The sequence below is a fragment of the Leptinotarsa decemlineata genome, unplaced genomic scaffold, assembly GCF_025532065.1.
Source record: "Leptinotarsa decemlineata unplaced genomic scaffold, Ldec_3_MD MMD2_tig00026354_RagTag_RagTag, whole genome shotgun sequence".
NCBI classification, from domain to species: domain Eukaryota; kingdom Metazoa; phylum Arthropoda; class Insecta; order Coleoptera; family Chrysomelidae; genus Leptinotarsa; species Leptinotarsa decemlineata.
This window is the reverse complement of record NW_027412702.1, coordinates 8,459,794-8,478,889: the sequence shown is the minus strand read 5'-3', so window position 1 is coordinate 8,478,889 and position 19,096 is coordinate 8,459,794. Positions and strand designations below refer to the sequence as shown.

Sequence of the window (19,096 nt, the reverse complement as noted above, 5' to 3'; positions counted from 1 at the left end):
CTTATGGAGCTTTTGGTTTGACAATGTTGTAATTTACCTAGAATCTAGGGGAAAATTACTTGAAATATTGAAAAATGGCCCAAAACTTTCATAGCATTTTTACTACCCTGCTCTTTACATAAACTAGTCTAGAAATCTTACATTGATGAAAAAAAACATCTGATATTGATACAAGAATTGTGTACAATAAAACAATGTTCAATATTAAAGAAAAATTTAATATGAAATCTATTGTGTAGGGTAACAGTAAATAACAAATAAAACCCCTAAAATAATATTTGATTATTTAGAACGATTGAACATTCAGTTTATGGGATAAATCTGAAACAAGATATTTGTTGTCAGAATACATTTATTCCCAATGAAACTCTTAGCAAATTGACAAAACTTCAGTATTGTAATGCTCACAATATATATGAAAACAATAATCAGAACATATTTGAATATGATTTGAGAGGATCACAAGGAATCATTATAAATTCAAATGATATTTGAATTGATTTTTTCATTCAAAATTTGTGTTTTGACTAGTACCTAGACAACCCAATACCAAAGTTTTTGAAGCCAATGCATTTGATTCAGTCACTTCACTCTGGAAATTTATTATCTATCTAAGAATAAGCATTTTACCATACATTTTTTTAAAAACGGCTTGAATATAAATTTTGGTGTTCAGAAACAAAACGTTAAATAATAAGTCTAGTTTTCCACAAATAATTTTTTTATATTTGATTTCTCACTATTGTAAAACTAAACCAACATTGCAAGGCATCATACTGGGGCATTTCCAATTATACAAATAGTACTGTAATTTACCATCACCTATGCCAAACTTGAGTTGTAACAAAAATTCAGAGTTATCCATTAAATCCAGAGCATTGAAAACATCGTAGTTTAATTGTCTAGCAGATATCAGAGCATCTGTCATTAAGGGAACCCAAGGAGTTCCCTTGGACACATTATAGAAGGAGTATGCTGCTTTGAGGTTTTTGTGCACTGGATGGTGCATCACTGACGATGGAAGAGAGTAGTAACTAACAAAATCAGTTATTTCACCATCTGCTTCGACGACAAAGCTATCCACTATGTTGGGCCTTGGCATGAACCAATGTATGAAGTCCTCTTCATTGAAAAGTGGTGCTAAATCAAAACGAGCTAAATACTGAAAGGAAATAGATGCAATTAGATGAATTTTTGAAAAACTAAACTTCTATTGAAAGGGTAGGGTTAAAATGAATTTACACATGTTAGAAAATAAATTTCTATTTTCAATGAAATAGATGGTTTCAAGAAACGACTTGTGTTTATAAAAGGAACATATACAATTAAATTTAACAAACATACCAGTTAACACATTGAAATATTTAAAACAGTAAAGTGCGTTTCAATGCGAATAGAAAAAAAGTGTACTTCTAATATTTACCCTAAATTACAAATTGGCAAAAAACCTCAAATATATATCAGAACCTTTCATCAAACTTCTAAAAAGAATATGTCTCAATGTTACACATGAGCTGGAAAGTTTTTTCTTAATTTGTAAATTTTTTTAATCTTTCATTTAACTTGAGTTCGTTGAGTTCACATTGTTTCACGTTCATATATCTAAATTACTAAATACTCAATTAAACTTTGAGATTTACAGAGCCGCAACACATGTTTCTCTATATAATGGCTTCTTCTGGCTTGTTTAGTACTATTAGTATTATTAATATGGTATTAAACACATATGAAGAAGCTATTGCATATTGAAATAAGTGTTGCGGTTTTGTAAACTGGTTTGGCTAACATCAATTTGTAGTGTTGACTATGAAATTTGTGCTAATTAGTTACAACCACCCATTCGCAACGCGTTATGTAAGAATAAGCTGTTACAGTACTTTATTTACAAAATCTTTACAGAAATCAGTATGTACAGTAATGTACAAATAGTGCGAAAACATTTTGTTACAATCGCAATACGTTTGCGAAAACTTCATGACTTCAAAGCAAAAACAAAAGATTTTTGAGTTTTTGGAAAATGCGCAAATTGCTTATTATATATATGAAATAAAACTGAAATCGTGGATTTAGCATTTGGTATTTATTATTTGTGTTGAACAATTGAGGCAGTGGACAAATAGCAAAAGACAATCCTTTTGGTAATTTTATTTATGTATTTGTAATTCAATGATTGATTTTACAATAAAATTTCCAAATAGACGTTTTGTTCCCTTTTGTAAAAAAAAAACTGTTGTGATAGAGTGAATGTGTAGGTAATTCTGTATTCAAAACACTCAAAATTAGTGATAACACACTATGAAAACATTCCAAATTGTTGTATTTCTCAGCCAGTGTTATTGAAGTATAGAAGGCCTATTTCAGTAAAGTATTAAATTTATACCTAATTTAGGATTTAGTTAATACTTCAAGATGATAAAACATACTGTCAACAAATAACAGTGAAACATCAACTCAACTTGTCGGTCTAGGCCATTTGCAACTGGCTTAGTCATTCTAATAGAAACTCTAGAATATTCATTGAAGTAAGATAACTGAAAAAGTATAAATACCTCTACAAGCAGCTTATGAGCTTTTGGAACATCTGCTGCGGTCATTTTCCTAAACCCAGGAGTTTTAGGTTTATCTGGCAATTTGTACAGTTTTAATGTCCTTTGCATGGTCATATTTCTTGAGAGATGTGAAAATTTCACTTCTATCAACTTTTTGGGATTCAGGGACCTATGCCAGTACGTACAAGTACTAACCGGCTTGGGCAGCACAATACCTGCAGTATAAACAGCTTGAAATAAACCAGTCAGGTGTACCCTTCGTGTTATTTCTCTTATCAATACGGGAGCTACTCGTTTAGAACGAAGTTTCTTGTGTACACATAAAAAATTGATTTCAACCATTTGCTGGGTCCTGGAAGGTTACGTGTCACTAATGATAAGTATTCATTTTATCTACTTACTTCTGATAAATATTGAGTGTTGCTGGAATAGCAGATATGAATCCTACCAATCTTCCACTTTTAACTACTCTCACACCGCAATGCCAATCCTTTTTCCATCCAGGAGGTTGAAGAGCCCTGAAAATAATTGTTCCTCACAAAAGCTCTAAGAAGAAAGTTTTTTTAATTCATAGAAAATTGAAAGACAATTTGAAAGTTGACTCAACATATTTTGTTTCACAATAAATTATTGAACACTGTGGATATTTTAGCTTTATAAAAACAATGAAATTGTTATGATGAACAATAATTATGCATTGACATATTTCAATAGTTTTCTTAATTTTTGTGTGGAAGTAAAAAAATTTATATCTTTATAATTTCTGAGACACGGTTTCATTGTGAGTTATGAAATCTAATAGATGACCTCATTTTTAGAATATCTATAGAAAGAGTATAGGTGCAACTCTGCAGTTTCATAAGTAAAATTCTACAAGGAGAATTGCATGAAGTCATTATTTCGATTATAAATGATTCATAAACTCCGAGTTTATGCACTTTTGGGCATGTCATTTATATTGTGCCAAAAACATATTACTTCCATTGCAAATATTTGAAAATAGTATTAACTTTGCCTAATGATATTTTTCTCTAATTTCATCAATAGTGAATAAGTATTACGGAATACATAGATATACTTTAGATGGGTAGTTTTGTTAAATGACAATCTTCTCACATGGCATACCTTCCGTACCTGAATTTTTGGAGTGCATGTCGGCATCATTAAGAAATGACTTGCACGTGCCGTGAGATGAGTGATCATTGGTCCCAAGAACCGTGTGCCCTGAATGAAAACTTTTTGTATCCTGCCAGCTAAGATTTCTGCTACATTGCAGTTAACTGCCTAAACTCCATTTTTAAGAGTAGAGACAGTGTCTTTCATTTACCAATAATCACTCCCAATGATAATTACTATCGTCATTATTGTTAGTATTGTATTTTGTACAATAAAATATTTCAATTTTTATTGGTAAAATTGTTCTTCCTTACGAACAACTGATATAATTTCTTTTTGTATATATACACACATTTACATGCATAAAAAGTAAACTTAATTAATATTTCACAAGGTCATATAAGCTCGAAATGTGTAAAATACCTTCTTATACTTCACAGAAGCTTCGAAATGAGGCATAAGAATTACTCTACAATACAATAGAAGATATACGTCATATGAGTAATGAGAACTTTGAATTGACATAACATGACTAAACATCTCTACATCATGGCAATGGTGCTCATTTATGAGATATCAAAAAATTCAGTTTCTAATTTTCACCTTATTTATTGATTTCAATAATGACGTCCAATTGTCCACACTTACCCCACAAGACATGCTAATAATTTCCATATCGTTCAAACGCGTAACAAACTCAATGAAAATATTATTTTTCAAGAGATTGAATGATTTCAATAACCTTTCAACTAAAGTGAAAACTTGACTGTCGTTTATCAACCAAAACCTCATGAAATATTAAATCATAGGAAGCTTTTGTTATTGTATTTGTCTCTGAAGTTTCAATTATTGATTGTAAATAAAATTATCATTACTTATTTATGACAATATCAAAAATGTGTGTATTCTATGAGTATCCTACTTCCAAATAAAGGATTTATGTACATTCAAATGATGATTCACCCAAAGCAGAGATGAAAAAGCCCTGCATGGCTAAATCTAATGTATCATCAGGTATAGCAGACTTACAGATGCCCTCATATGAAAAGGCTGCTGCAGTCATTATGGTGGGAATCTTACACCTTGAATATTCAACAACCTTAATATCAGGCAATCAACTGGAATCTTGTCAGTATGCCATTATTGCTGCAGTGGAGGATAATTCGGAAAATGATCTACAGATACCATTCCAGAGCTGCACATTCGAACCTGGATCACATGAGACTCGGATCAGGTCCTTACTGGATTGAGGAAATATACCATGGGTTTGTCAACCCTATAATGGATTATTAGTCACAAGGAAATTGAAGGCCCTGGTAGCAAAGCATATACTTTGTGCCTGACCAGGTTTTCAGCATTTGACAGAGTGTCACTCTTGCCAGCTCACCGCTAAGATCACTCACCAAATAAGAAATTGAGTCCATTTTTGAAAATTTTGAATAGGTATGAGCCACAATAAACCTTCACGGGCTGCAGAGGAGGAATGGAATATACTAACTTTAGACGCACCTATGTGCCTACCCTCTATGATATCTGACAGGCTCAAGAAAGTTGGTCTCCTAAATTTGTAGAATAGGAGGAAACCGAATTCAGCCTACCTCTATCATAAGATTCTTCTATAAAAAATATCTTCCGATGTTTTCAAAATGAAAAGAATATTCCATTTAACATCACCGGGATTCGTCCTATGCCTTTCTCTGTGAAGCAGAGGGTTGACTAGGTGTTTTCAGACTCTGGTTTCAATTTTTCCATTTGTTAGTACCAAAAATCTACAACTCGTACATGAATATTGCTATTGAAAATTAGTGATATAACAACTTACAACTTATTACTCTCATGACTTGCAACTGTGTATGAAAACACCTCTAAAACCTTTAATTCTCTAAACTGAATATTTAAATGCTATCTATCAGTCATCAATAAATTGAAAATTAATAAGTTATTTACGTATCAAGGGCGTAAAATAGGCTTTAATGGACGCCTATGTCCATAAAAGCAAATTGTGTCCAAAATACATATAACATTTTAGGCACGACAGATATATTTAATGTCATTTAGTTTATATATAGAACATGATAGAAATACATCAAGGCTGCCGTGAGGTTGTATATCCACATCATATCAGAAACAGAAGAATTCAAGAAGTGATGGAATGAATGTTACCATGGTCAGTCAATTTTTCGAAATAAGATTATATAGGTTAGTAGTCTTATTTGCTGTCAATTTCTGTGATCACAGATAATGAACCTTCTTCCTGAAGTACGAAAAATCACTCACTAGCAGCGCTAGTAGTTCGGTAGGGACAAACACTGCCTAATCCTCATATGATACCTCATTTTAATTGTACTTTACCATATATGGTGAAATAAATTTAATTAAATATAATAAATGAATATAATTTAATAAACTATAGAGGTTATATCTCATTCTAATCAATGGTAATTAACTATGAAAAATTTACTATTCATTTTATGTTTAGAGCATACATATGAATATTTATTTATTTTTTGCACTGTAAAATCCACTCTCCTCGAAGCATGTATCCATTTCTTACATCTAACCTCATCAATATGAGGTTTTATAAATGGTATAAAAAACACGTTTTCTTCCGGATATCGATTATCCGACGTACAATTTGCAAAACAGTAATGCTTTGTTGGCATTATACTAGCACAAAATAATTTTTTATATTAGATTTATATTTTTGAATAATAAATTAATAATACGTAAATAACACTGTTTTACATATGAATAGTTTATGTTTGTCCCTACTACTAGTGCTGCCTCTCACAACGTGTTCGCTATACCATTCTCAGGAAAAAGGCTCATTTATTAGTGATTTTGAAATGGGTTCAAGTGACGAAGAATTGTACTCCACCAGAAATAAATAAAGAAGCCGAGGATGCGATACTGAATTTATTGCCAAGTAAGTCCAAGAAAATATACGACAAAGTGTATGAAAAATTCATGAGGTGATGCAAAGGGAATAATGTATAAAATGAGAACTACGCAGAAAGTGTACTTCTTATATATATAAACCTGTGTTTTGAGTATCTTAAATAAATTTCATAATATTGCCTTATCTACTACCCTTAAATTAATTTTACAATGTGTCCTTATGTAATAGTCAGGTAACTCTAATAATTGAAAATTATTTCAACAAGCTATAAAGTATACTACAAATTACCTTATCTACTAGTCTTGAATTACTTTTACAATGTGTCCTTATGCAAGTTAGGTAAATCTAATAATTAAAATATAAGCTATATAAATTGTGAAATAGCTTATAATATTTTAATCATTAGATTTACCGAACTATTGCATAAGGACACATTGTAAAAGTAATTTAAGACTAGTAGATGAGGCAATTTGTGAAATTAACTTTATATAGCTTATAATATTTCAATTATTAGATTCACCTTACTATTACATAAGGACACATTGTAAAATTTATGTAAGACTAGTAGTTAAGGCAACATGTGAAATTAATTTTATATAGCTTATATTTCAATTGTTGGATTCACCTTACTATTACATAAGGACGCATTGTAAAATTTATGTAAGACTAGTAGATAAGCCAACATGTTAAAATAATTTCATGTAGCTTATTAAATTTACCTGACTATTACAAAAGGACACATTGTAAAATTAATTTAAGACACTCAAGACACAGGTACCTGAAACAGGTATCTATAGTATGAATAGGGATAGCTTTGTGAGTATGATTAATTTGATCTTCCTTTTGAAGATGATCACTTGGTGATCGAAACACATGTCCAGGTGTCAATATAACGGTTTGGTGTTGGAAAAAAACTCCAGTAATATCAATTACTACACCAAAAGTTCCAAGCAGTGCATCACAAGGCAAGTTCTTATATTTAATGAAAAATTTCTAATGGATTGCTTCAATCAATAGAAACATTCTAAAATTTCAAATGGACTAACAAATGAAACCAAAGGATCAATTAATGGATTCGGTGAATTTAAGAACTCCTCTTTATTTAGGCTATGTCAAGTCTTTTAGATCTCTCAAATAGCCCATACATGTTTGGCAGGTTAAATGGAAGAGCAGTTTTGTAGAGTTTCTTCTGGGAAAATAGAACCTATATTTGCCATATCAATTTCTCATAACTGGTTTTGTTAAACTTGTTAGATTTTGTTAAATTTGTAGTTTTACTAATATAGATTTTAATATCATTAAAATACTCACCATTTCAAAAATTCAGGTTGATAATCAAATCTGAACATACAATCATCATCTTCAACATAATTTTCATTCAATAATGTATATAATTCCTTCAGTACAAGTGGTTCATCTAGATTAAGGGTATCCCACATAAATCCCTCTGGTAAAGTATAGGGTTCCGATCTTATTTCTGATAACTCTTTATCTGGTTCTATGGCTTCATTTACTGTTATTTTTTCATCTATAAAGTATATTAGTGATACTATTACAAGAAACTTTTATGTTATTGAATAATTACCCATTTTAGGCACAGGTTGTGTATTCCAGAACTGATAGGATTTCTTCAAAGCATCTTCAGAAGTCTTTGCTGGTTTCTGAGACAAAGAGAACACTTCCATCGCAGCCTTCAATTCTTTAATAGATATGGTATTAAGAGGTGTTGTTAAATTGGACACCATTCCATTTTCGATCTGAACAACCTCGCCGTTGTTATCCTTAATCTCTTCCTCAACTTCATTTTGTCTTTTTTTATTTTTGTTGCGTTTCTTGGAACTTTAGGTTATGTTTGAAGATGAAAACATGAAAACAATATTTTTATTTTTTACATATATAAATTACTTGTACCACTGGGATAATTTTATAAAAACGATGATGTGTTATTGATTTTGTTTGTAATAAAGTTATTAAAAATAAACTTTTTCTTAAAATTAATTTGTTTCAAATAATGAAAGAATTAGGCAACAACGCTTACCTTTTAGTTTGAATTATACCATCAATATTTCCATCTACTTCATTGGCATTTTCTGATATATTTTTCTCATTTTTTTCCGACATTTTCAGTATGACCAATGTCCGATTCGATGTTTCTAGTAAATAGTAAACTACTTCCCAGTTTGAAGTAATCTGTATTGTCGATAACTGTTGTGTCGATTAAATAGGTCTCTGAAAAACCGACGTTCGATTACAAAGTCAGGTTTTTGAGCCATATTTTCTCGCCAGTATTTATGTTGAATCATTTCGATAATTCTTTTGTATGCAACGTCATCCAATCGCAAAAGGGTTTAATTGTGAAAATATGTATGATTCTCACCTAATGACTGATTAACCTTTGTAATGATTTATTCATAAATACAATTTAAAAAAAAATTGTTCGGTTATTGCCATTATTATGGAAACACATGTCATCGACGAGATCGTCTTATCGAGAAATTAAAATAGTCTCAAACTAATTGAAGTAATTTCACAGCAAAATATAATTTTCTAAAAATGATGGACGACTTTATATCCAGAATTTTTTGTCATTGATTTCTACATCCATAGATCGTGGATTCATTGTCGATACTGTGAATACAAATACGAAAATGATCATCAATCACAAATGTAAGTTCATTTTTTTCGGTAATTTACACTTCAAACTGTAATTTACCTATATAATTGTGTAGTATGTTCGAAATGTTCAACTGAACGTTGAACCACCAATACACATAACCAATGAAATAATTTTTGAGTCGAACAAAATAGTCATTTCTGAATTTTCATTTTATATAGTTGGTTATATAGTAAACCTTATTTATGAAACCAATGCTATTGTGAAAATTGGTTCTATCCCAATTCTGGGACGATCAGTGTTCACAGATATTTTCTGACCCATGCTTGAAATCGCAGTTTAAAAGTCAAGACCTTGTTTATTCTCAGCTCGTACAAGTTTTGATTTCAGAAAGTTGTCGTGCGTAAGGAAACGACTAGTTAACCTATTACAATGGTATACACAAATTTATTGAGCAGTATTTATATTGAAAGTACTCTGAAATGTCTTAAATGATACTACAGTGGAGGCATCTTAGTTGACTGTTTTAATCGTCGTCCACCGGTAAATGCATTTTGACATTGCACAGCCTAATCTTTGCCACTTTCCTTGGACAGTGCCCACTGGAATCTCAAACGTTCTGTTAGCGGATCATGTTATTCACTCACCAACAATGAGAACTATATATGTTCATAAGAAAAAGAATGCATTTGTGAAATATGAACATGTTAGTACCAGTAGTTACTCTCCGAAAAAAGCGGCTCAGGTAAGTGGGAGTGCTCAACAGTTTTTTTTTCTACAAATCATACCAACATTTTCAAATGTTATCTTTTTAAAATGTGCTCTTCTGTCATATTCATGTACGACCACAGTATACTATATAAGTATACTGTGGTACGACCCTGTATCTTGTCATTCTTCTTATTGATGCCAAACACCAAAAAGTACACGGTGTACTCTTTGCCTCACACATATAAAGCCGGCCGCAAGTTGAGACGTGGGTCGTGAGGTGACGGAGGGTGAGTCACGGTGAGCAAAAACTGCGGGTGAGAGGACCCCCGCAAGTTGAAACGCAGTTTGAGCCTACAGTTCTTAGGTGATGTGTCTCTTGCCTTTCGTTTTTCAAATAGATTTGGTTTATGAACTTTAAATTTATATCAGCTCCGAGTCTGAGTCAGAAAATGATGAGGAGGTCGAATCGATTATTTCTGCTAGCTTCATAAAAACAAAATCTCATTTGTCTTTCAAAGGAAGAAATGCGCACGGAGAGTTCGCCTTGACAAAAGAGTAAAGTAGTGAAAATTTTAAAAACTATTTTCGGTTATCCCGTGCCCAATTTTATGAAGTTCATGAGATAATTAGAAATGTTTGCTTGAAGGTGGTTCACAATGTTTCGTAATGTATTTCATCAATTCGGACTTCCATTGTCTAATATAATATAAATTGATTTGAAATCCCTGAAAAAAAAATTGAAAAGAATAACCGAAAATAACAATTTTATTGTTCAATGGAAGTCCGAACTGATGAAATATAATTAGAAATTGTTCACAAATACATGACTTGTGTCGTACAAAACGCGACAATTTCTAACTGCCTCTATTAATTTTTCCTCCATTTCACTTGACACGCCGTGACTCACTAAAGAAATCTGTGGAAGGAGGACTGCGTAACGCAGGGTCACGGAACGTGAAAACTGCGTCACGTCACCCTGCGTCGGAACTTGCGTGGTTCCTATCATTTGTATGGTTCGCAGAAATTCAACGTGACTCACCCTGCGTCACCTCACGGACCTGCGTTTCAACTTGCGGCCGGCCTAATATGTTTTCTGTAGCATTATGCATCTAATGTCAGATTGTCAAATGTCACGTCACGTTCATTTTTATTGGAAATAAAGCTGCCATTTTGAATATTGCACATGTCTTAATTGAGACTTTTATTGGAGTTTTACAATTTCATAGTAAGCACTGGACTAAAATGGCACAAAGTAAGTTAAATGATTTGGCCGGTAAATTCAGCAAAGGAGGTGGCCCACCCGGTCTTGGAATTGGACTTAAATTACTCGCTGTTGGAGGTGCTGCAGCCTATGGGATTTCACAATCTATGTATACAGGTAGATATTAATTCAAATGGAATGGATTTTAGGGAAGTATTGTAACAGGGTAAAATAAAAAAATATTTTTTAGTGGATGGTGGACACAGGGCAATAATGTTCAACAGAATAGGTGGAATACAAAAAGAAATTTATACGGAAGGTTTACATTTTCGGGTGCCTTGGTTCCAATATCCTATTATATATGATATTAGGTAAAGCTTCAAAATTATGTTGTATTCTAATTTGTATATTTAACTAAACTAAACATTGAATTAAGATTATTAAATTATCATTAGCCAAGACTTTTCAATTACTAGACACTTAAAAGCATAAAAAAGATGAAATGCTTCAAGGCTAGGAAGCTTTTACATAGTTTTACAGTGATCATTGGCTTATTCATACTCCTAAATCTTACTTTAAGAAAGTTGTCACAGTGTGAGTCAATAGAAGTCTTCAAATACCACCATCTCTGAAGTAAAAAAATTAAGTATGAACTAGCTATAAATGCACTAGTCCTTATTTACCAATCAAAATGAAAAATTGGTGCTTATTATGTTTCATTGCTTATATTTCATATCTTCTATTTTTTTTTAGAAAATATATATCCCTCTTACATCCCATAAATTTAAGAATTTTACTTTCAAGCAAATGCTGTCATGTATAATGATTCGTGATGAATCAAATTATGTATGCAAGTCATTTGCGTAGCAAAATTTTGAAAATTATGAATTTCCACATATTTCAATCCAATCAATTTGGTGCAGCCGGTGCACTGTGATGCACTGTTTGGAAATTTTGGTGTAGTAATGAATATTACTGGAATTTTTTCCCAACATCAAACCGTTATTTCAATACCTCGACACGTATTTCAATCACCAAGTGATCATCTTCAAGAGGAAGATCAAACTAATCATACTCACAAAGCTATCCCTATTTATACTATAGATACCTGTTTCAGGTACCTGCGTCTTAAGTGTCTGAAATTAATTTTACAATTTGTCCTTATGTAATAGTCAGGTAAATCTAATTGAAATGTTATAAGCTATATAAAATTAATTTCACATGTTGGCTTATCTACCAGTCTTACATAAATTTTACAATGTGTCCATATGTAATAGTAAGGTGAATCTAATATTTGAAATATAAGCTATGTAAAATTAATTTTACAAATTGCTTCATCTACTAGTCTTAAATTACTTTTACAATGTGTCCTTATGCAATAGTTAGGTAAATCTAATAATTAAAATATAAGCTATATAAATTGTGAAATTGAAATTTATATAGCTTATAATATTTCTATTATTAGATTCACCTTACTATTTCATAAGGACACATTGTAAAATTTGTGTAAGACTAGTAGATAAGGCAACATGTGAAATTAATTTTATATAGCTTATAATATTTCAATTATTGGATTCACCTTACTATTACATAAGGACACATTGTAAAATTTATGTAAGACTAATAGATAAGCCAACATGTGAAATTAATTTTATATAGCTTATAATATTTCAATTATCAAATTTACCTGACTATTACATAAGGGCACATTGTAAAATTAATTTAAGACAAGTAGATAAGGCAATTGTAAAATTAATTTAAGACACTCAAGACGCAGGTATCTATAGTATAAATAGGGATAGCTTTGTGAGTATGATTAGTTTGATCTTCTGAAGATGATAATTTGGTGGAAACACGTGTCGAGGTGTTAATATAACGGTTTGGTGTTGGGAAAAAACTCCAGTAATAATATTTCAATTAGAACATTGAATCAGAGCTATTGGGATAAATATAGTCAAAAAATAGAAACTGGCCCGTTTTATACATAGTAATTATAGAAATACATAGTAATTATAGAAAAACAGAGTTTAAAACTTGCAGACTTTTTTTTTTTAATGAGTGAATTCAATTCTCAGTTTAGTTGGATATGAGACTGATTTCAGACTTATTTGGTTTCTCAACGATATTTTTTTAAGATCACGGCCTAGAAAAATTTCGTCACCTACTGGTTCAAAAGACCTACAAATGGTAAATATCTCGCTTCGTGTATTATCTAGACCTAACGCTTCTCAGTTGCCCGGTATATATCGTCAACTAGGATTGGATTATGATGAAAAAGTTCTTCCTTCCATTTGTAATGAAGTCTTGAAGTCTGTTGTAGCAAAATTCAATGCTGCTCAGCTCATTACTCAAAGGCAACAGGTTCGAATTGTTGAGTTGGGTAGAATTCAGATTGAATCAAATATTATTTTCAGGTTTCTCTTCTGGTTAGAAGAGAGTTGGTAGAGAGAGCACAAGATTTCAATATTATTCTTGATGATGTTTCTATCACAGATTTATCTTTTGGTAAAGATTACACAGCTGCCGTGGAATCTAAACAGGTAGCTCAACAAGAAGCTCAAAGAGCTGCGTTCGTGGTAGAAAAAGCTAAACAAGAAAGGCAGCAGAAAATTGTTCAGGCTGAAGGAGAAGCTGAAGCTGCAAAAATGATATCCTTTATAAACTTCATTCATATTATTTCTTGTTATGACTTTTGTGTTCCTTAACTAATTCTTACTTAGGTGAGGCCATTGGAAGAAATCCTGGATATCTCAAGTTGAGAAAAATCAGAGCTGCTCAAAATATTTCTAGAACCGTAAGTTTGGTGTAAAAATAATTAATTTGGTTGTTATTTACTCTTGGGCATTTTCGTACTCTACAAATGAATGATAACCTTGAAAGTGTTATAACTGACTTTACTTGAATTTTTCAGATTGCCAACTCCCAAAATAGGGTTTATCTCAGTGGAAATAGTTTGATGCTGAACATTTCTGACAAAGAATTTGATGACCAGTCGAATAAACTGAAAAGTAAGAGTTAATCTTGAAGAGAATTTTTGTGGCAGAATGATTGGTTTTTTAACAACATATAAAAATTCCACTCAGATTTGGGAAAATAAAAGTGAAGTGAAATTAGTCTGTTATTTTGTAATATTTAGTTTTTACTGTTATTAGGTCTGAATTTTTCATTGAAAATACAATTGTTATTATTTGTAAAATTTCAACGGTTCAATAAATATTCAAAATCATGTAAATTCTTTATTTGTGATGTTCCTGTTTTTGGTGAATTCAACTTTAAATCCGACCAAATATTGAGATTGGTAGAAATTTTTATTTGAAAAACTTACCTTTTGAATAATAGATTGATTTTAACTTTTATTTTTTAGGTCAAAATGACTCCGAAACCTTGCAAATCAATAATGGAAATACAATTCTAACATTATCACAATTTGCTGCTGATAGAGTATCATCAAAAAACTTCTATTAGATTTTAATCTTTTCAAAAAATAACATACAAAGTAAATATATTTTTAATATTTTGCCTGTTTTTATAAATATTAGATTGTAGAATAATAAGCAATAATTATTTTAGTCTTTATTTTATTTACATTAGGTTAAGAAATGCCACAAAATTTACATGGTTAACCAAAACAACTCATCCCAGTCTATTTTTCAATTGTTTCTTAGGCTTGGAATGTTTGTTATCAATTTTCATTACGTAATACTCTTTATCAATATTCATGAAACGTGCCATCCTTTTATTGTCGAAGGGTTCATCAGAGCCAGGGGGGTGCATACGCATCTAAAAATCAGAAAATTGAATGTAGACATTCCGCTATTAGTTTCTTCTATGTATTGAAAAAAAATCAACCTGACAGTGTCAGTGTAACATACAATGTTATATACATTTGGGAAGAAAATAAAAAAATTATAAGCTCTTCTGGTATTAGTATGAATAATTTCATTTATTTATTCTAAAATGTCTCACAAAACATAAAATACATTCATATCAACTGAAGTAATAGGAATAGTACTTTATATTTCTGCAAGTATATCCAAGAAGCCATCCTAAGGAAGAGGGCAAGGATATCAGAAGATTTTGAAAGTTTCACCAAATTAAAATTCAGTTTTTAGAAATCAAACTGAAAGTGTTTGTAACTAGACAAAAATAATGCAAGCAAGTTATTGCAGAAAAAAGTTTCTATTAATAATCTGTAATTAAAAATAGAGATATGAATATCAGATTCTAATAACTGAATATATGTATTCAGGACACACCAAAATAGTAAGTATTTTTTTATAGATAATGTCAACAAGTGCCCTGAAATCATTTTTTGCAGATACTTACGGCTTATCAAATCTAGGAAGCGACAACAAAGTCTTGGTTTAGGACAGAGATAGAATTCTCAAGTCTCGTCCTAATTTTGACAAGCTGTATGTGAACATTTTCAATTATTCCTGAGAATGAAAGAATTCACATTTGTTTAATGATATTTACTTATTTGAAACAATAATACTTGAAAGATAATTTTTTCTTCATCCATTTATTCACCGAACATTTGATATTACTTCTGAAAAAGATTAGTGAGTTTAAAACTAAACATCATATATTTTGATAATATAAAAACTCATATCGCTAGAAACATACTTATTCAGAAACTAGATAAAAAGTTTGGGAAAACATTTGTTTTCAATTCCTTATTTTAAATATGGAGCCTTTCACTCAAATGTTTGTCTGCTTTTGAATAATTGACGCTGTCGAAAACAATTTTGCCACAATGACAATTAGATTTGTTTCTAAAAGTGGAAGTTATTTGAAAAAATATGTGAACTTGAAACAATGCTGATGAGTGGAAAATAGGTATTTCATATTAATACTTTTTATTCATTGTGTAGAATTACTTTATACATTTTGGTGTGCAAATTGAAAAAGTAATTTTAATGTGATTAATATTCAGATGGGCTGTTCCAGTTTATATCTGTGAATGATCTTTATATTCCCAAAGGAGTTTTAATTGAATTTATTTTTTTTATTTACTATTATTTAGATTTATATTGAATGTTGAAGTAGAAAACAGAAATATATGACAAAATTATTGCCCCTATATTTTTTCATCACTGCATATTCTGAACAAGGTTAGTAATATTCAGCTTGGTACTCAGAAACGTTTCGTTTCAATAAGTTGTGAAATTGAGCTCATTTTTTAGGCTGGAACATAACTGATAAAGGGTGTAACATGACATCTTCATCTATCAAGATGCACAACTGACGATCAGAACTCTAAGGTGCTTGATAAGCAAGCTGGAAAGGTCTGAAAATTCCACAAGGAAACCATCTTTACCAGTTAGTTTAGTATGCCTAATAAAAACTAAATACAAAATTCTGTAAAAAACTGTATTGAAAACTACGTATTATATCAACCAAAGAGAAGACGAAGGTATAAATCATCAATTGACAAAAACAAGATACTAATCAGTTTTAGTTTGAATCATCTTCAGTGATAGATTTGAGGATCCTCTTCTTTTTATGACTATAATATATTTTATTTCTCAATTATTCAACTTACCTAAAATATTTCAATTGATCTCCATTTTCTCTTCCTTTCACCTGATGATTTGTTAAGATTTTAATTTCAAATTGTGTCTAATGCAAACTAACTGAACACAAAATCCATGCAAATCTTTTTTTTAATCAAAGATATGTTTGAGAAACTACTACTAATGACGAAACAATGTATAGAGGAAAGTCTGAGCAAGTCCTATGACTACTAAAATCAAGGATAAAATCAGTAGAAAACTTTGAAAGTTCAATATAAAAAAAATCGATAAAAATACCTTATTTGTAGCCTTAAACCAGTTAAATGTTGCCCATATATTAGTGTGCTATATAAAGTACTTATAATTTTGTTTTTTTCCTGTTAGTAATATATTACAAGCCTACTTGAATTATAACCAGTTTCATGCTGCTAGTCCTATACCATTTTTTTGATCTAAGTAACCAATTTTCAACAATTCTTGCATCGCTAATAAATAACCCTTATTCATATCTACAACCTAAGCAGGCACAGAAAAGTTGAAAATATGTCCCAATCTATACTAAAATTAGGCAGTGATGTAAGCTGTGTTAATTCTAATTCAAATTATGTCTGCTCTGCTCCAATTAGTCATCAGCAGAAGCCTTTTTGAGTCTTTTCTGTAAAAAAAATTCCAAATCTGTAGGTTGGTATTAATGTTTGATCCAAGATGAATACAACCCTGGTGTAATCAAATTATGTGAAAATATTTGAAGAGATAAAGTTATATAATATATTCCAATATAAATGGATATTTGATTGTTATGAAATGTATTGTATTAAGACTGCCACATATCTAGTATTTCTGACACCAGAGTTTCTATGCATCTTAGTTTAATTCATTGTTTTAGCAACCAAATATTCTCATATAAAACAAATAACTTCAAGGTTTATGTTACTACTCATAAATATTAATGACAAACTAATAACAATTTATTGTTTCTTTATGAATTTAGTTGCTCAAAGATATATCAATAAATCACCAAGTAAAGTAGTTTAAAAAAAATCATACCATTATTCTATATTTCTCTTTACAAGCGTAATCAGATTCATCTACATCTTGGTAACAATCACTTTTGTAGTCTTCAGGTAGAGGATTTCCTTCGAATTCACAAAGTTTCTTAAGAGGTTTTGCTCTACAAATTTAGATTATTAAAATGGAGAAATCTAAAACAAATTGAAAAAATAATAAATTATACATACTTGACAATAAGTTTGTCGAAACCAGTAGGTTTATGTATGGGACAGTAAAATACATCAGGTGTGTTTTTGTCAAAAACAATACTTTTTCTCATCATGTCTTTTGCACAAGTAATAATGCATATGAAGAAGAAAATCAAAAATATGGTGGCCTTCATCCTGAAACGAAAAAAGTGAGAGAAGCACACACTACAATACCATTTTAGAAAATGATTCATTCATGTTACAGATACAGACAAGACCTTGAAATGGTCATTTTAAGAAAAAGGTATATATTTAAATATTATAAACCATTACCTACATTAAATATATTTTGAGACTCACTTCTTATAAGATGAATTAATATCTTATTTTAAAACACTGCTAAACTACAATGAACATTCTCTCAGCCAAGAACTTTCACTTTTTATGTTGGAAGATATTCTCACCTGTTACTGGTAACTTCAGGTTTATACTGTTTTTGAGTATTCAGCTTACCACTTACAAAAGTGGACGGCAGCCCACTCAATCCTTTTTTAGTCAAGAATGATTGCGAATCTCATGATAGGAGCAAAGTCATAAGTGTACAGTTAACATTTAAAACGGAAATGAACAGACGTGAAGAATAAGAATACCGAATAACTCACCATTCACCGTTGTTGATGTTGGAGGATGGGAGTTTCAAAGTGCTTACACCGTTGACAGACAACCAAACATTCAACGTGGTGTATAGGCAGTTGCTACTAAATGAACCCAAATTCTTTTTTAAAGAACCACGAACCTTAATTCAAGGGCGCACCATGGATATTGTTTCGGGGGTTGAACTTAAAACAATAGGACATTCAATATAATTTATAAAAGATTCAAAAGAGGAAGATCATCAAAATTAAAAAGAAAACGAGTATAAACAACTCAGCGACAAGACAGTTATGTGTTTATATTTAAATACTTTATTTTTATTCTTATTTTTAATTAATTTGTAACGACTAGGATATTTGTGTTGGTTTTTTTCTTAATGTTTATATCCAATGAGAACTTTTTTCTCTCTTTATGTATTATGACTTAACTCATGTTGTGTAGCAACCATAAGAGATTATCTATCTATCTATCTATCTTTTTTTTTTTTGTGAGGAGGGGAAATCTTGCATAAGACCCCGGTGAAGCCGGGAGTGTCGGATTCTTACCGACTAAAACCCCTCCTCTCTCCAAGCACCACGTATCGGAACCGCTTTCGCATTACTTCAATACGCGGGCCGTTGTTCAGTTCAGAAAAACT

The 19,096-nt window shown here is 30.9% G+C and overlaps 3 protein-coding genes across 3 annotated transcripts; 1 reads left to right on the top strand and 2 right to left on the bottom strand.

Annotated features, from left to right (window-relative positions):
- Nucleotides 1–197: 197 nt before the first annotated feature.
- On the bottom strand, nt 198–8,762 carry Nmt (N-myristoyl transferase). The gene is made up of 6 exons (XM_023174195.2): nt 8,603–8,762; nt 8,150–8,403; nt 7,876–8,092; nt 2,951–3,067; nt 2,550–2,901; nt 198–1,162 (listed from the first exon to the last, which is right to left on the bottom strand). Exons 1-6 carry the CDS (start codon nt 8,683–8,685, stop codon nt 740–742), a joined length of 1,446 nt encoding a protein of 481 aa, XP_023029963.1. The 5' UTR covers nt 8,686–8,762; the 3' UTR covers nt 198–739.
- Nucleotides 8,763–10,979: 2,217 nt separating this feature from the next.
- On the top strand, nt 10,980–14,659 carry Phb2 (Prohibitin 2). Its single transcript, XM_023174196.2, has 7 exons — nt 10,980–11,267; nt 11,341–11,461; nt 13,226–13,451; nt 13,505–13,738; nt 13,807–13,884; nt 14,002–14,098; nt 14,455–14,659. The coding sequence occupies exons 1-7, from the start codon at nt 11,132–11,134 to the stop codon at nt 14,553–14,555; spliced, it is 993 nt and encodes a 330-aa protein (XP_023029964.1). The 5' UTR covers nt 10,980–11,131; the 3' UTR covers nt 14,556–14,659.
- Nucleotides 14,651–18,583, bottom strand: LOC111517883 (uncharacterized). Its single transcript, XM_023174164.2, has 4 exons — nt 18,468–18,583; nt 17,845–18,000; nt 17,654–17,777; nt 14,651–14,870 (listed from the first exon to the last, which is right to left on the bottom strand). Exons 2-4 carry the CDS (start codon nt 17,997–17,999, stop codon nt 14,724–14,726), a joined length of 426 nt encoding a protein of 141 aa, XP_023029932.2. The 5' UTR covers nt 18,000; nt 18,468–18,583; the 3' UTR covers nt 14,651–14,723.
- Between the last annotated feature and the right edge of the window lie 513 nt (nt 18,584–19,096).

Bases quoted from the DNA above. Each gene is read 5' to 3' on its own strand.
- Nmt (XM_023174195.2), bottom strand. From the start codon at position 8,685: ATGTCGGAAAAAAATGAGAAAAATATATCAGAAAATGCCAATGAAGTA. The intron at 8,093-8,149 runs GTAATTATTCAA...TATACTTTATAG, and splicing joins ACAACCTGTGCCTAAAATGG to ATGAAAAAATAACAGTAAAT. The intron at 1,163-2,549 runs GTATTTATACTT...ATTTCCTTTCAG, and splicing joins CTCATAAGCTGCTTGTAGAG to TATTTAGCTCGTTTTGATTT.
- Phb2 (XM_023174196.2), top strand. From the start codon at position 11,132: ATGGCACAAAGTAAGTTAAATGATTTGGCCGGTAAATTCAGCAAAGGA. The intron at 11,462-13,225 runs GTAAAGCTTCAA...TATTTTTTTAAG, and splicing joins CCTATTATATATGATATTAG to ATCACGGCCTAGAAAAATTT. The intron at 13,885-14,001 runs GTAAGTTTGGTG...TGAATTTTTCAG, and splicing joins CTCAAAATATTTCTAGAACC to ATTGCCAACTCCCAAAATAG.
- LOC111517883 (XM_023174164.2), bottom strand. From the start codon at position 17,999: ATGAAGGCCACCATATTTTTGATTTTCTTCTTCATATGCATTATTACT. The intron at 17,778-17,844 runs GTATGTATAATT...CTAAATTTGTAG, and splicing joins TTCGACAAACTTATTGTCAA to AGCAAAACCTCTTAAGAAAC. The intron at 14,871-17,653 runs GTATGATTTTTT...TCTGATTTTTAG, and splicing joins AAGAGAAATATAGAATAATG to ATGCGTATGCACCCCCCTGG.